Genomic DNA, 13481 nt, shown 5'->3' with positions numbered 1-13481 from the left:
GGTTCGTAATTTTGTCAAACCGCACTACGCGGCGCGGTTTGCGGTTTATAGTTACCAAACCGCGGTTCAAACCGCACCGCATCGTATTAATAAAAATTATATATATATATATATATATATATATATATATATATATATATATATATATCAAAGTTTCGGTTCGGTTTGTGCTCACCCCTAAATTGTTTGTAACAACTTTAAAGTTTTGACTCGTAATAAAAATTAAAACATAGAATAAAAATTAAAACATAGAATAAAAATCTAAAATGGGCATTGGCATGCCTATTCCTGGTATATCACGTAGAAAAAAAAAAAAAAAAAAAAAGTCCCTTGCTTTTCTATTACATTTCTTTTAGGTTGTTGGTCACTTGAAACACTGAAATAGTTTGTTTCACAAAACAGTATTAACCTTTTATATGTGAATTTGAACAGCTAAGTTTTAGCTCGTTGACATCACATGTAATAAACATGAACTTATCTAATTTTACGCATATTAATTCACATTTAAATGACCATTACATCCGATTTTTGTAACAACTCCTGATCATTTACATGTGAGTTTGAATGAATTCACTTTTATTAATCGTAGTAAATTTATTTGTAAATGAATGCACTTTTATTAATCGTAGTAAATTTATACTCAACTGTAAATATACTTCGATTCCTATGTGAATCAGCTTCCATAAGAATTTTATACAATAGATTCATATGTGGATTTGAACCAAATTTTCGAAGAAAAAAAATAATTTTTAAATATAGACAATGATGTCTAAAAAAATATTATAATTGGTTAATGGTCCGATGTCGCGAAATTAGAGAAATCTCCATTCGTTTCATAAAACTATAAGGACCATTTTCTCAATTTACTTTTATTATTTTAAGTGAAGTGATTCTACCATCACAAGCATCCAAAAAGGAGGGAGTAAAGAAAAGGTGAACGTTACAAAAATCTTTCTTGGTAGTAAAGAAAAATATTTTATATATATGTTGAAATCTTGGATTTGGTTGGACATTTATTACATATTCAAGTTGTTGAACCAACCACCAAAGCAAAGTGAAGCTCTGAAAACATATTCAATAGCATACTCTCGTTGATTCAATCTTTATCTATTTCGTTCCAATTCCATTCAAGGTACTCTCTCTCTCTCTCTCTCTCTCTCTCCATTGGGGGTTCTTGTTTCTTGTCGTTACTACTTGGGTCATTTTCTCTAGTTATTTTTGTTTTCTTGTCTCAAAATCTCTCTTCATCGCTTCAAAATTATACGTTTCTTGTGTATATCCAACCTTATATTTCGATTTTTTAAATAAAATTTCTCACCTTTCATTGAAGTATGCATCTATATATCTCGTGACTTTTTGATCAAAGATAACGTCTCTCTATGGGTTTTCTTGTTCTTCTGAAATCTTGTGTGATTTTGCCACTTTGAATTTGGAAATTGCTAATTAAAACTTCTCAACTTTGATTGAAACCTCTTGTGGGTTTTGCTTGGTTTTCTTTGTTTTTTCCTAATATTGAATCTTTATGAAAAAACATTATAGAGAAAGTTGTCGACTTTTCTCGAAAACCTGCCATTTTAACCATTTCCCCATCTTAAATTTGCAGATTTGTTATCCATAGCCATTCGTTAGCTATATTTAAACCAAAAGAACAACAATTCGAACTTAGTTTTCAAAACACTTTTGGTGTAGTGTATGCACAAAAAGCTTTCAAGAACAAGATGAAATGTTTCCACTATTTCAAAGATAAAACCAGAAGCAGAAGTCAAAGATCAGCACCAATACTAAAAGCGGAAACCAATTTAAGCCTATCAGAGGATGTGTCATCATGTAAGGATCGAGTGACAAAATCCTCAGGATCCACAAATTCGCCACGTGGCATCATTGAATTATACGAGGAAAAAGCTGAGAAGTTGAGGGTTTTTACATATCCGGAACTCAGACATGCGACTAACGACTTCACGAGGTTAAGAAAGATTGGGGAAGGTGGATTTGGATGTGTTTATAAAGGAACAATCAAGCCTATTGATGCCAATGGTGATCCCATTGTGGTTGCTATTAAAAAACTCAACCAAGATGGTTTTCAGGTATACTTTAATTTATTAACCTTCCACAAAGAAAGCCCAGATGTCTAATGGCTTTAGGGTTAGGGAATTCATAATCATGCGTATTTTTATTTGGTTTACAAGTTCCTTCTATTCTATATTTATTTATATTTTCTGATTTTTATACTATTTATGTTTCATTAAACTTTGAAAATTTATTTAAATCTAAAACAAATCAAACTTCAAACCTACTATATAATAAAAAGTAAAATTACTAACATATGTTTTTGAACCATAATCAGATTACTTGTTTTATTTTGATGCCTCAACTAGCTTATTTTGTGAGTTTTATGGAGTTTTTTGTTAAGACAATTGTCTTGAATATATCATTTATTAATTTTAAAAAGAAACAAAACAAAACTGAATCTTCTATGCTCTTTTATATATTTGATCTTTTATATATTTGAGTTAGCTAATCATCTAGTTTTATCTAATGTTATTTTGTCCTAGCTATATTTTCAGCTAATCCGTCAAATATAACCTAGAATTCATCATCGGTGTTTTTTCTAAGTTTTTATTTTTAACTTAGATTTTGAATTTTGAGAAAGCTCTCTTATTGTTATTTTGGTTGAGGGAAAGTGAGAAAACTCTTAATTTTACAAGCTCTTGTACTTGGTTTTTTTTTATATTCAGCCAATTGGAGGTAGTCCAATTATACAAAAAATAAATAAATAAAATAAAATAAATAAGTTAATGAAAAAGCTCTTTTTTTGTATGTATCAACACGTTTTTGGGTAAGTTACGTTACAATAACATATAGCATCAAAAAGTTTTGTGAAAAAAATGGTTGCTCTTTATATGGAAGTCGCAATTTTAACCAGTTTTTCTTATTATACCAATTTGAATTTGATTTGTCATTGATATTGACATATCCCTATAGTTGGAAGCCATATAAACTTGAAATAGTAATCGATCTGATTGATGATTGTGATTTGTGCATTGATCCAACCCACATGTATCATGATTCATGCATGTACTGTGCATTGATAATTGTAGTGCGTAACATGTGCTCGAATTATGTACAAAAGGGTACTGAAGCAATAATCAGTATTTTTTTCCTTTTCACACACTGTGCATTGCAAGATGTACATTATGAATGATTAAAAGTACATTCTTTCTTTATCTGGGATGCAGGGTCACAAACAATGGGTTGCTGAAGTACAATTTCTTGGTGTAGTTGACCACCCGAATTTGGTCAAACTAATCGGATACTGTGCCATGGATGGTGAACGAGGGATCCAACGCCTGTTGGTTTATGAGTTCATGCCGAATAAAAGCTTAGAAGATCATCTCTTCAGAAAATCTCATGATCCTCTTCCATGGCAAAGAAGATTACAAATTATGCTTGGAGCAGCACAAGGACTTGCTTATCTGCATGAAGAATTAGAAGCTCAGGTATTTCTTTTTATTTTCTTTCTCCAAATAAAAATAAAATCGTGTATATACATATAATTTCATAGCAATAATGTTTGTTACTTTGTATATGGTTCTGGTTCAGGTGATATTTCGAGATTTTAAGACGTCCAATATTTTATTGGATGAAGATTTCAACCCGAAGCTTTCAGATTTTGGGCTTGCTAGAGAAGGCCCGACTGAGGGTAACACACATGTCTCAACCGCTGTTATGGGTACACACGGTTATGCAGCTCCGGACTACATCGAGACGGGTCATCTAACAGCAAAAAGTGATGTGTGGAGTTTTGGGATTGTTCTATACGAGATCCTAACAGGAAGGCGTTCATTAGAAAGAAGCCGACCAAAAGAAGACCAGAAACTGATAGATTTTGTAAGACGATATCCAATCGACAGTAAAAAGTTTGGGATAATCATAGACCCACGCCTTGAAGCTCGATACTCCCTCACAGATGCTAGAAAAATTGCAAAGCTAGCAGATAGTTGTTTGCTAAAGAGTGCAAAAGATAGACCTAAAATGAGTCAAGTGGTGGAGTCTTTGAAGCAGATTTTGGATGTTTCAACTGAAGGAAGCCCCTCAAATAAAAGTTATGAGGTTGGTGATGATGAACCACGGGAGTTGACTGAAAACTCAAACATGGGGGAAGTCTCGGATTCATCAAAGAGGAGATTGGCTCAGTTGGCTAAGCTGAGTGAACATGTTGGGGGAGTTAGTAAGAAAGGGTTTATGATAATGCATAGAGCTAAAGTGTCTTAAAACACATATGATGCTTATTTTCTTCTTGCATAATATATAATAATGTTTAGAGATTCTTTTTTTTTTTTTCATTTTGGGCATCAGTGGAAAGAGTAGTAATCAAACCTTTATGAAATTTGCTAAATGAATTTAATTTTGACCTGTATGTCTGACTCATCTCCTCAACCATCCCTGCAAATTTTAGGTCAAAATCACATAATAAGAAAAGCTGATTCTATAATAAATATAATTAAAAGCGTCTGATTTTTTCTAAATATTTAAATATGTTTCAAGATACCTAATATCAAGATCTCTCTGAAGCTGAGCAGATCATCAAACTCGAATTTTGATGAACAATTTCATCACTTGTTTATAAACATAATCTTTCTCTTTGAATCCCATTCACTTGTTAACTTCCAACATTGGTTGTTCAACATTACAAGACCTACCAGATCCACTTTTGATCTTTCTTCTAGAACTATAAAACTTATTTCTACACAAATAGTCATAAGTAAGGTGCATAAAAAAATCAATAAAAAACCCTTCTTCAGATATATAAACAGCATCTTCTTCTACACCCTGATCGCCTCTTGCTTTAACATCACAATCAGCTCTTTCCAAAATCTTATAAGTCACTTCATCAAATTCAAGACACAATTCCCTCAAATCCTCCCCCCACTTCAAAGCCATTTGTGGCAACCCTTGCTTACGCAAATGTGACAACAACAAATTTGTTGTCACAATATTTGGAACAAAAGCCATTTTCAGCAGTTTTGCAGTCAAGATCATAGCATCATTATGTATATCACTGCAAACAGCATTCAGCATTGTGTTATAAGTGATTGTATTTGGAACAATTCCAGATGAAAGAAGTTGATTGAGCACCAATACAGCTTTTTTCATTTTTCGAGTAACAAAAAACCCGTGGATCCGAATGTTGTAAGTGGTTATATCCGGGTCCCACCCACTGGTGTACATTTTGTAGACAAGATTATCTGCAGTATCCATGTCAAACACCTTGCAGTATCCACTTAACAAAGTGTTGTAAGTAACAATATCAGGTACTAAATTAAACCGATGCATGTCTGTATAAATGTCAATAGCATACTTCATCCTACCCTGTTTACAATACCCGTTGATAAGAATATTGATAGTGAAAAGATCAGGAATAAGATCCATTTGTCTCATCTCTTTTTCCAACTTTAACGCCTCGTTTAATCTCCCAACATTACAAAATCCAGCAATTAAAGAATTGTAAGTGAAATTATTTGGGAAAACCCCTTTGTTTTTCATTTGTAAGAACACATTATACGCCTCTTCAACAAGACCAGATTTAGATAATCCATCAATGTAAGCAGAAAATGCAACAGTATCTGGGGATATACTTTTACTTTTCATATATGCCCATAATCTTTGAGCACCCATCACATCCCCAATCTTGAAGTACCCATCTATAATTACAGTGAATGCCACTTTATTGACTGGAAACTGATTCTGTATCATATAATGCATAAGCTCCTCGGCTTCTAGAAGTTTTCCATTTCTTGATAAACACGTGAGCAAGGAATTACTTGTGGAAGATGAGGGGGTTACACCATATTTCATCATCATATGGTAAGCATCAAATGCCTTTGTTTCTAATCCTTTTTTGCTATAAGCACAGATAATAGAATTGAAAGCAATTACTGAAAGGGGTAAACCCTCTTTGAGCATGTCTTCTAGACATTTAGTGGCTTCATCTGTTCTTCCTTCTGAACACAATATTGCTACTGTTACATCTGGCCATGAGTAATCTGAAAGTGGGCCACACATGGATCGATTTAGATAACTTAATGAGTTATCTAAATTTTCGACTCTTTCATATTTATGGTATCCTGAAACCAATATGTTATATGTCACATCATCTGCTTTGATATGATTGTTCTTCATATCCTCAAAAAGATCAGTTGCCTTATCAATTTCTCTAGCTTTCACAAAACCATCCATTAATGCATTGTAAACAATAGTATTTGGAGATACACCATTTTCTTGCATTTCATCAAATATGTCTCTTGCTTCCTTAATTTTTCCCTCTTTGCTCAAGGCATTGATGATTGTACTAAAAGTGGCATTGCTTGGAGTACAGCCCCTTTTGACCATTAAGTCAACCCAACTCCAAGCATCTGAAGTTCGTCCATGGATGCAGTATGCATTGATCAAAATGTTATATGTATAAACATCTGGTTCACATTGAAACTTATTCATTAAGTGTAACAAGCTCTCTCCAGTTTGAACTTGTCCCTTCCTACAGAACCCATGGATCATTACATTGAATGCGATGTTTGAAGGAAGAGGCCCTTTTCTGATCATATCTCTGAATAACTTCCAAACACTTCCGTAATCACCTATTCTAAGTAACAATTTAAAGAGAATTGAAAGTGCTGACAAACATGGTTGCATTCCTAATCCTCTCATTATTCTTGAAATCTGTAATGCATGTGAGTCCATTTCTACATTCGTGAAAGCACGCATAAGTGAATCAAGAACTGAAAAATCTGACTCATAACCAAAATGTCCTCTCCACATAAATTCCATCAAATCCTGACCTCTAGAGACTCCAATTCTTCTTATCATCCATGATAACACATCCTGTGCTATAATCCTGAAACCATGCATAGCCAACACATGGCATGCAACGCAACACGACTTGACTATTCTATCCGACTCCTCCCTGAACACGAATTTGAAAAATGCAAACGCGCCATGTCTGTTTTCAAACTGTGTCATGATCTTTACTAACAAAAAGGGGCGAAAATCACGAGAAAACCTCTTCAAGACAAAACCTTGCTTCTTTTTTATCAGTTTCCCCAACCCTAATATGATTCTACGCCTCTCATTCGGACTTATAATAGCGTCTTCACTATTTAAATTCTTTAAAGGTGAGAAATCCTCAAGATAATCACATTTACGATTGGAAGATGATGAAGTATTGAAGCAATGTGAGCATTGAAAAATTGGGGGTTTTGGGAGTAGAGCGAAGGCAGTATTAGATAATAGAGAGTTACACACCTTAATGAGAATGCTTCGAGATCGACCGCTCACAGTAGCAGACATCCGGCGATCTGCCGGAAGGCTATTTTTTAATGAGCTGCGCCGTCACCGGAGGACCAAGTCTTGCACGAGAGAGAAGCGGAGCTACTGCGCCCTTGTAGCAGAGTGGCGGAATGATAGAGAAGAACTAAATTTTCAAACATACCTCTACACTTAGAGATTTAACCAATTTGAACCTCGTACGTTACGAGTTTGACAATTAAGGATAGATTACAATTTCATTGTATCCTAGAAAGATAGATATAGATTGCAATTTACCCCTCGTTTTATTTTATTATTATCAATGAGTATTTGAACTTTCAAGTATTTGCTAGACAAGAACATAAAAATAATCATTACAAAAACTAAAAATACATGTCTTACAAAGTTAAACAAATTGGAAAATACTAGTCATCATCATTGTTATCGACAATCAAACTTTGTATAAATTATAATCGACAAAAACACCAAAACAATATTTGCAGTCGTACTCCTCTATAACAAAAACTCTAAAAAAAAAAAACATGCAATTGTCCTCATTTACATGATTACAGCGAATGCTTTACATATCTTGGATAACAACATACAAAAATTGGGCTCTTACATCAGTGTAAAACTAAATAACATCATCCATTTTGTATGGATTGGAACTCTTCATGTTATGTATCTAATAATTAATCATCAATCAGTAACAAGCCACCCGGGTTTAAACACCGGATCATTCGTAAAATCCCGACCTGTTACAGATGTCGACTCACCCTGCCGTCTGAAGCACTACAGACAATAAAAGTAAAACATTAAGTTGGGGTCAACAATGTGGTCATACTTTTTGAGTTTATGAGAAGAAAGAATACACACCTTGTAGCAAACAACGGTGTCATCTGGATACATTGCAAATAACTTTGTTCCAAGTCTTGCATGACAAGAATCACATAAACTTTCATCGTTAATTTGTACATGTCGTGATCTTTCCTCCAATCTTGCTAAATTTGCATCAAGCCCAACAGCCCGTGACATATTATGGAGAATCTAACAAGTTAAAAACTTTGCACAAGTTATAAATATATATTTTCCAAAATAGCTCATTCTTGAAAAGCAGTTATCTTTTTCAAGAAAGATGGGTAATTTGCAAAGAACCTACTTGTCCTTGATAATGATGATGAAGACGAGCTCTTAGCATTCTTAATATTGTATCCGAAGCAAGCTGTAAGGGCATATTTGGGGATAATCTCTGCAAATCAAAACCTACAACTTTTGAGACCTTTTGGTAAGATTTATAGTTACTGTTTTCTTTTTTACTATCTTTTTAATACCTCAAGAACTTGCAGAGGATCAAGAGATTCTCCATGATTATGGAGAAGCCTAACAGCAGCTTTGAACATGGGTTTCTTCCCATCTGTTGGGTTTAGATAAATATCAAGCAACCTGAAATCATAAATCCAGAAATATATATATATATATATATATATATATATATATATATATATATATAAATGAAAGTTTTCCAACATGTGTATGTGTGTGTGTGTGTGTGTGAGAGAGAGAGAGAGAGAGAGAAAGAGAAGGGACCAACTGCATATAAGCATCTGGTCTTCCAATTTCAGCACAATAGTGTTCAGCAGCATCATTGTCCTCCAATTTTCTGAACATTTTTTATTATATAAATTGTGAGCTTGAGAAATTGTGAAAAAAGTTTTGAAGTTTGTGAAAAAACTTACACAGCTAGGATCTGGAGCACCAATGTTTCTTGCCCTAGTTTTCGATAAAGAATAGCCTGCAAAAAAGACCATGAAAACATATTTTCAAAACACAAACTTTCTATCACATAAACTGAAACAATTCCTTTTTGAATAACTTTTTAATCTTAGTATTACACACCGTTATAACAGACCTTTTCCAACCATAATTCTGATTCTTGTATCAAATCAAGAACTTCTTCAGGGTCATAAAGATCTGAAGACTGTAAGAAGAATTGCAGTCTCTCTCTCACAGGATTTTGGAATATGGATTGCTTTTCAGGCTCCAAACCATTAATCTGCTTTGAGGTTCCAGCTTCAGATGAAATTTCTGTTTCATAACTTTCAAGTGCTGATTTAGTAAGTAAAAGAGCATATGATGTATGAAACTGAGGATCATCAGAGTCTTGTTCTTCAATCAACCATTGCAGATATCTGCAAATTTGTAAACAACATCAGAAAAGATCAGAACCAACAATATTCATAAATCAAAACCAGAAAATCTCATTACCTTTGAAGAATTTCAGTTTTTTTCGTGTCAATTGCAGCAATTACATCACTTGGTGGAAGCTGATGACTCCTTTTTTCAGATGTCAATACTCGAACAGCAAGCACCTGGTTAATATCTGCAATCTAATTTATAAAAAAAAAAAAAAAGGTTTCCACTTTCCATGAGCAAGAAAAATGTAAACTTTAATTCAAAAAGAAAAGAGGGATTGATTGTTTAAAAGCATACCCATCCAAGATGTTGCAGAATGAGATCTTTATCAGATAATTCCTCAAGAATCCTTGAAGCTTCAGTTGCTGCAGTCTCTTTACCGGATATAATGTTTACACCTTCCCCACTTGTTTCATTTATCCGTGTTTGGTCCTTCCAAAATCCGGATGAATAGTTTCTTGCCAATATTCTCCAAATGGCAAGAGCCTTAGAACTCATCCCTTTGCTTTCACAAAGAAAAGCAAGTGTCCTTAAATGCCCTGACTCATTCAGTAAAGTTTCCAACTCTTCCTGCATTGCCCATTAAAACTACTTAGTTTAATAATGTTTTTATTAATTATCTTTTCTCAATTCTGAATAAAATAATTACAACCATACCACTATGCACCAGTTTTCAGAAGAAGCAAGACTCTCCATTTCATCAACTAAATTCAGAGCTCTATAAAGATACATTAATAACGTGTCAACTCCCTCCCTCACAGATGATGTCAGCTCTTTCTCACGTGAAGCCTTTAAGTACCTATAAAGTTAAAGAAAAGGGTAAAATAAGAACAGTTGAATTTGTTGTGATAAAATCAAATCGAAGAAATAAACTTCTTGAAACAAATAAGTTAATAACAGTCAAGAGTATATAAACCTGATTAAGTTTTTTATAGCAGAGTCCATTAAATCATCTCTATTTGGAGGATTCAAAAGGAAATCATCATCTACAGCTGTCTCCAAACCTGCTTTTTTAAGAAAAATAGCTCTTTGAATAGCTATCAATCCATTGTCAATAACAGTTTCCAAAGGGGCAGGTGGAGGATGTAAACCCCAATAACGATTCCTAGGTACCTGAAAACAACTTTAATTTCAGTAATATTATTTTTTATTAATGAAAATATATCAATTATTAATTAAATATGTAAGCATACCAGCAATGACCAACGATTTGGATCTGGCATGATGAATGGAAAGATCTCAGAAGGCTGCATGGTTTCTGATAATAGAAAGTGGTCAACTGCTTCTTCAAAATGCAAGTCAAACATTAACAAGAATCCCACTTGAGCATGAACAAATGACATTGCTTCCTTTGTTATTTCACCATCATCATGAAGCTCCTCAACCAAAGAAATTGCCTCCTTGAAATCCTTCTTTCTCAAAAAAACCTTAATTTGTTCTTCAGAGGGTACTTTCAAGTAGCAAATTACCTTGGATGATGTTGCTACAACTACCACCTTGCCAGTTTCATCTTCATCATCTGCTATGACACGTTGACCAGTTCCTTCTACTGAAAACACAATCTTCTGAACACATTTCCCTGATTTTTTAAGATACAACTCCATTCTTCCATTGTGAAGAGAAATGACACTTGTGCCTATCTCCCCTATACCATCTGGAGATCCATGAAAGACCAAACTTCCACCCACTGGTTGCCCTTGAGAGTCAACAATAATCCCAACATTGTCAACAAGCATAAGAACTTTATACTCTTTTTTTAAAACCTTAAGACATGGTGTACTCATGTCTGGCAATGAAAAGATCAAACCACAATGACCTGTAACACATGAACACAAATAATAACCACTTGAACTACCCACAACAATGGAATCATCAATCCAGACCATCTCTTTAACTAAATCAACACATTGAATCTCTTTCATGGTCACAAGAGTACCTGCAACACTATCATAACTCTCATTACTCCTACCAACAAGCCCCACTAAAATCAGTTTCTTCCCAACAGCAGCAGCAAAAACACAGTTATCATCAATAGGTAAATCATTCACAACACCACCGTTTAACCTGCCACCACCACCACCACCACCAAACCTCTGCAAGAAACTCGAGCCGCCACTTGCATCTGCTCCACCTCCCACGGTTAACTTTGTGAAACCCTCATTTCCTTTACTCCTCAACCTCCTAGCAACAAAACTAACATCTTTCAGAGCACCGATCTTTTTCACAGGTTTAACTAATTCTAAATCAACAAAATGTATAAACCCGTCGGAAACAACTAAAACCTTCTCAATTTCACCAAATACATGTATTGATTCTACTGCACAGTCGCTTATCAACATATGCCGCACAAATTTAATTTGATCATCGTTATCTCTGTTCTCATTGTTACTACTACTCTCTTGGTTATGACTACTACTAGAATTGGAATTGGGATGATGAAGAGAGAGTAGGAGGAGTTTACCGGAGACAGTGCCGACGTATATTAGGGTTTCGGAAGGAGATGTGGAAAAAAGAGCTAGAGATCGAATTGATGATGACGATGCGTTGAATTGTGCAAAAGGTTCGAGGATCGTGCGAGATTTCAACAGGGGTTTAGCCATGGGAGATGAGGTTTTGGGTTTAAAGCTTCGAAATTTCCGCCATAATATAATGTAGAGCAAGATGAAGAAGACGATGGACTGACGATGAGTTGTAGCGATGCGATTCAGTTTAACGACTATTACTCTACGGGTGTAGAAAATCGATCATTGACTCCAAAATTCCCGATTTACTTTTAAAGCACTACAAATCTACCATGATCTCTAATAATGAAATAAAAATTCCTAGTTTATCAAAAAAAAAAAAAAATTGTTTTCTTATAACATTAACCTTTTATCCTAATTTTTTATTTTTCTACCTTTTTGACAAAAATAATGATTTGTACACAACAATTTTTAGTCATATACAACAATTTATGTTTTGGATGATTGTATTGTACAATTATGTAAAACACAATTTGTTATGTATAGCTAAAAATTGTTGTGTACGAATCAATATCTTTTTGACAATCAATAAGTAACGTGATAGTCTGATAGATCACATTAAGTAACGTGACACCACTTCCATTTCTTAAGGTTAATTACAATTAAAGTTTCAATATTTGCCAATAAAAACCAACATGTTTTTCCAATTTAAACCGGTAAATCTTTACTTTTGACCATTTTAAAAGGTTACATGTTAATATTTGTTGATTGATGTCTTGGTTTTGCTTATGTATGTGGCATCTAACATTGTTATCACAGTATTCTAACGTAATTCTCATCCTAAAATACACATTTTACGGCATCCTTAGATATTCTGTAATAGTTGTAACTATTTGATATGTATAAAACTTTCATAAATATCTCAACTCACCTCGAATCATATGTGGTTCATGGTTGCTCTAGGCATTTTGAAGTAATACACATCCTAAAATAATCATTATAAGGCATAATAATGGTATTTACATATGGTGTACCAACTATCACAAATAACTCAACTCTACTAGAATATGAAGCAACTCATGCGTTTTGTAATCCACTTCCTAAAGTAATCATTATAACATTTGTCAAAATAATAAAAAATAATAAAAACATTGATCATCCTAACAACAAATTAATAATAGTAATGTGTAGTTTGTCGCATGAAATATCCCAAAATGGACTCCTTAGGGAGGAGGGAGTCGTTCCCTCCCAACCCATCGAACCCACTGTCACATCACTTTTTCTCTTTTATTTTTCTTCATCTTTCCGAATCCAAAACACACGGAAATCCTATCTTTTTGAATCCACTCAACTCACTCAATTAAAAAAAATACAAAACAATTAAGGTACAAGTTTTAAAACACATGGTACAAGAGAAAATAAGAAAGAGAAAGTAGAGAGAGATGATGAAGTGGGTTAGTGAAACCAATCAACCCACTCGTTGAAGCGAGAGTGGTACCGTCAATAACTCTATTGCTAATTAAG

General features: G+C 33.9%; 3 protein-coding genes across 13 annotated transcripts; 1 reads left to right on the top strand and 2 right to left on the bottom strand.

The window, feature by feature from the left end:
* The first annotated feature begins 1002 nt into the window (after positions 1-1002).
* On the top strand, positions 1003-4325 carry LOC145105563 (putative serine/threonine-protein kinase PBL19). Of its 2 annotated transcripts, XM_079042650.1 has the most exons (4): positions 1003-1132; positions 1604-2084; positions 3237-3497; positions 3601-4325. In XM_079042650.1, exons 2-4 carry the CDS (start codon positions 1719-1721, stop codon positions 4270-4272), a joined length of 1299 nt encoding a protein of 432 aa, XP_078898776.1. In that variant the 5' UTR covers positions 1003-1132; positions 1604-1718; the 3' UTR covers positions 4273-4325. The 2 variants fall into 2 exon arrangements, with proteins under 2 accessions (XP_078898776.1, XP_078898775.1); XM_079042649.1 differs by lacking the exon at positions 1003-1132 and having other exon boundaries at positions 1375-2084.
* Positions 2995-7462, bottom strand: LOC145105562 (uncharacterized). Its single transcript, XM_079042648.1, has 3 exons — positions 4550-7462; positions 4378-4443; positions 2995-3473 (listed from the first exon to the last, which is right to left on the bottom strand). Exon 1 carries the CDS (start codon positions 7342-7344, stop codon positions 4654-4656), a length of 2691 nt encoding a protein of 896 aa, XP_078898774.1. The 5' UTR covers positions 7345-7462; the 3' UTR covers positions 2995-3473; positions 4378-4443; positions 4550-4653.
* Positions 7463-7740: 278 nt separating this feature from the next.
* LOC145105561 (Vacuolar sorting protein 39) lies at positions 7741-12243 on the bottom strand. Of its 10 annotated transcripts, XM_079042647.1 has the most exons (13): positions 11957-12075; positions 10689-11676; positions 10412-10608; positions 10153-10294; positions 9793-10065; positions 9568-9689; positions 9212-9491; positions 9039-9094; positions 8894-8962; positions 8634-8745; positions 8462-8551; positions 8179-8349; positions 7741-8094 (listed from the first exon to the last, which is right to left on the bottom strand). In XM_079042647.1, the coding sequence occupies exons 2-13, from the start codon at positions 11415-11417 to the stop codon at positions 8002-8004; spliced, it is 2334 nt and encodes a 777-aa protein (XP_078898773.1). In that variant the 5' UTR covers positions 11418-11676; positions 11957-12075; the 3' UTR covers positions 7741-8001. The 10 variants fall into 10 exon arrangements, 7 of the variants coding, with proteins under 7 accessions (XP_078898773.1, XP_078898766.1, XP_078898769.1 ...); XM_079042640.1 differs by having other exon boundaries at positions 10689-12241; XM_079042643.1 differs by lacking the exon at positions 7741-8094 and having other exon boundaries at positions 8211-8349; positions 8634-8716; positions 8890-8962; positions 10689-12242.
* Between the last annotated feature and the right edge of the window lie 1238 nt (positions 12244-13481).

Source organism: Lactuca virosa, chromosome 4 (assembly GCF_052849685.1).
Source record: "Lactuca virosa cultivar CGN04683 chromosome 4, Lactuca_virosa_CGN04683_v6, whole genome shotgun sequence".
Lineage (NCBI taxonomy): Eukaryota > Viridiplantae > Streptophyta > Magnoliopsida > Asterales > Asteraceae > Lactuca > Lactuca virosa.
The sequence above is the reverse complement of the archived record's forward strand: the minus strand, read 5'-3'. Positions and strand labels throughout refer to the sequence as shown.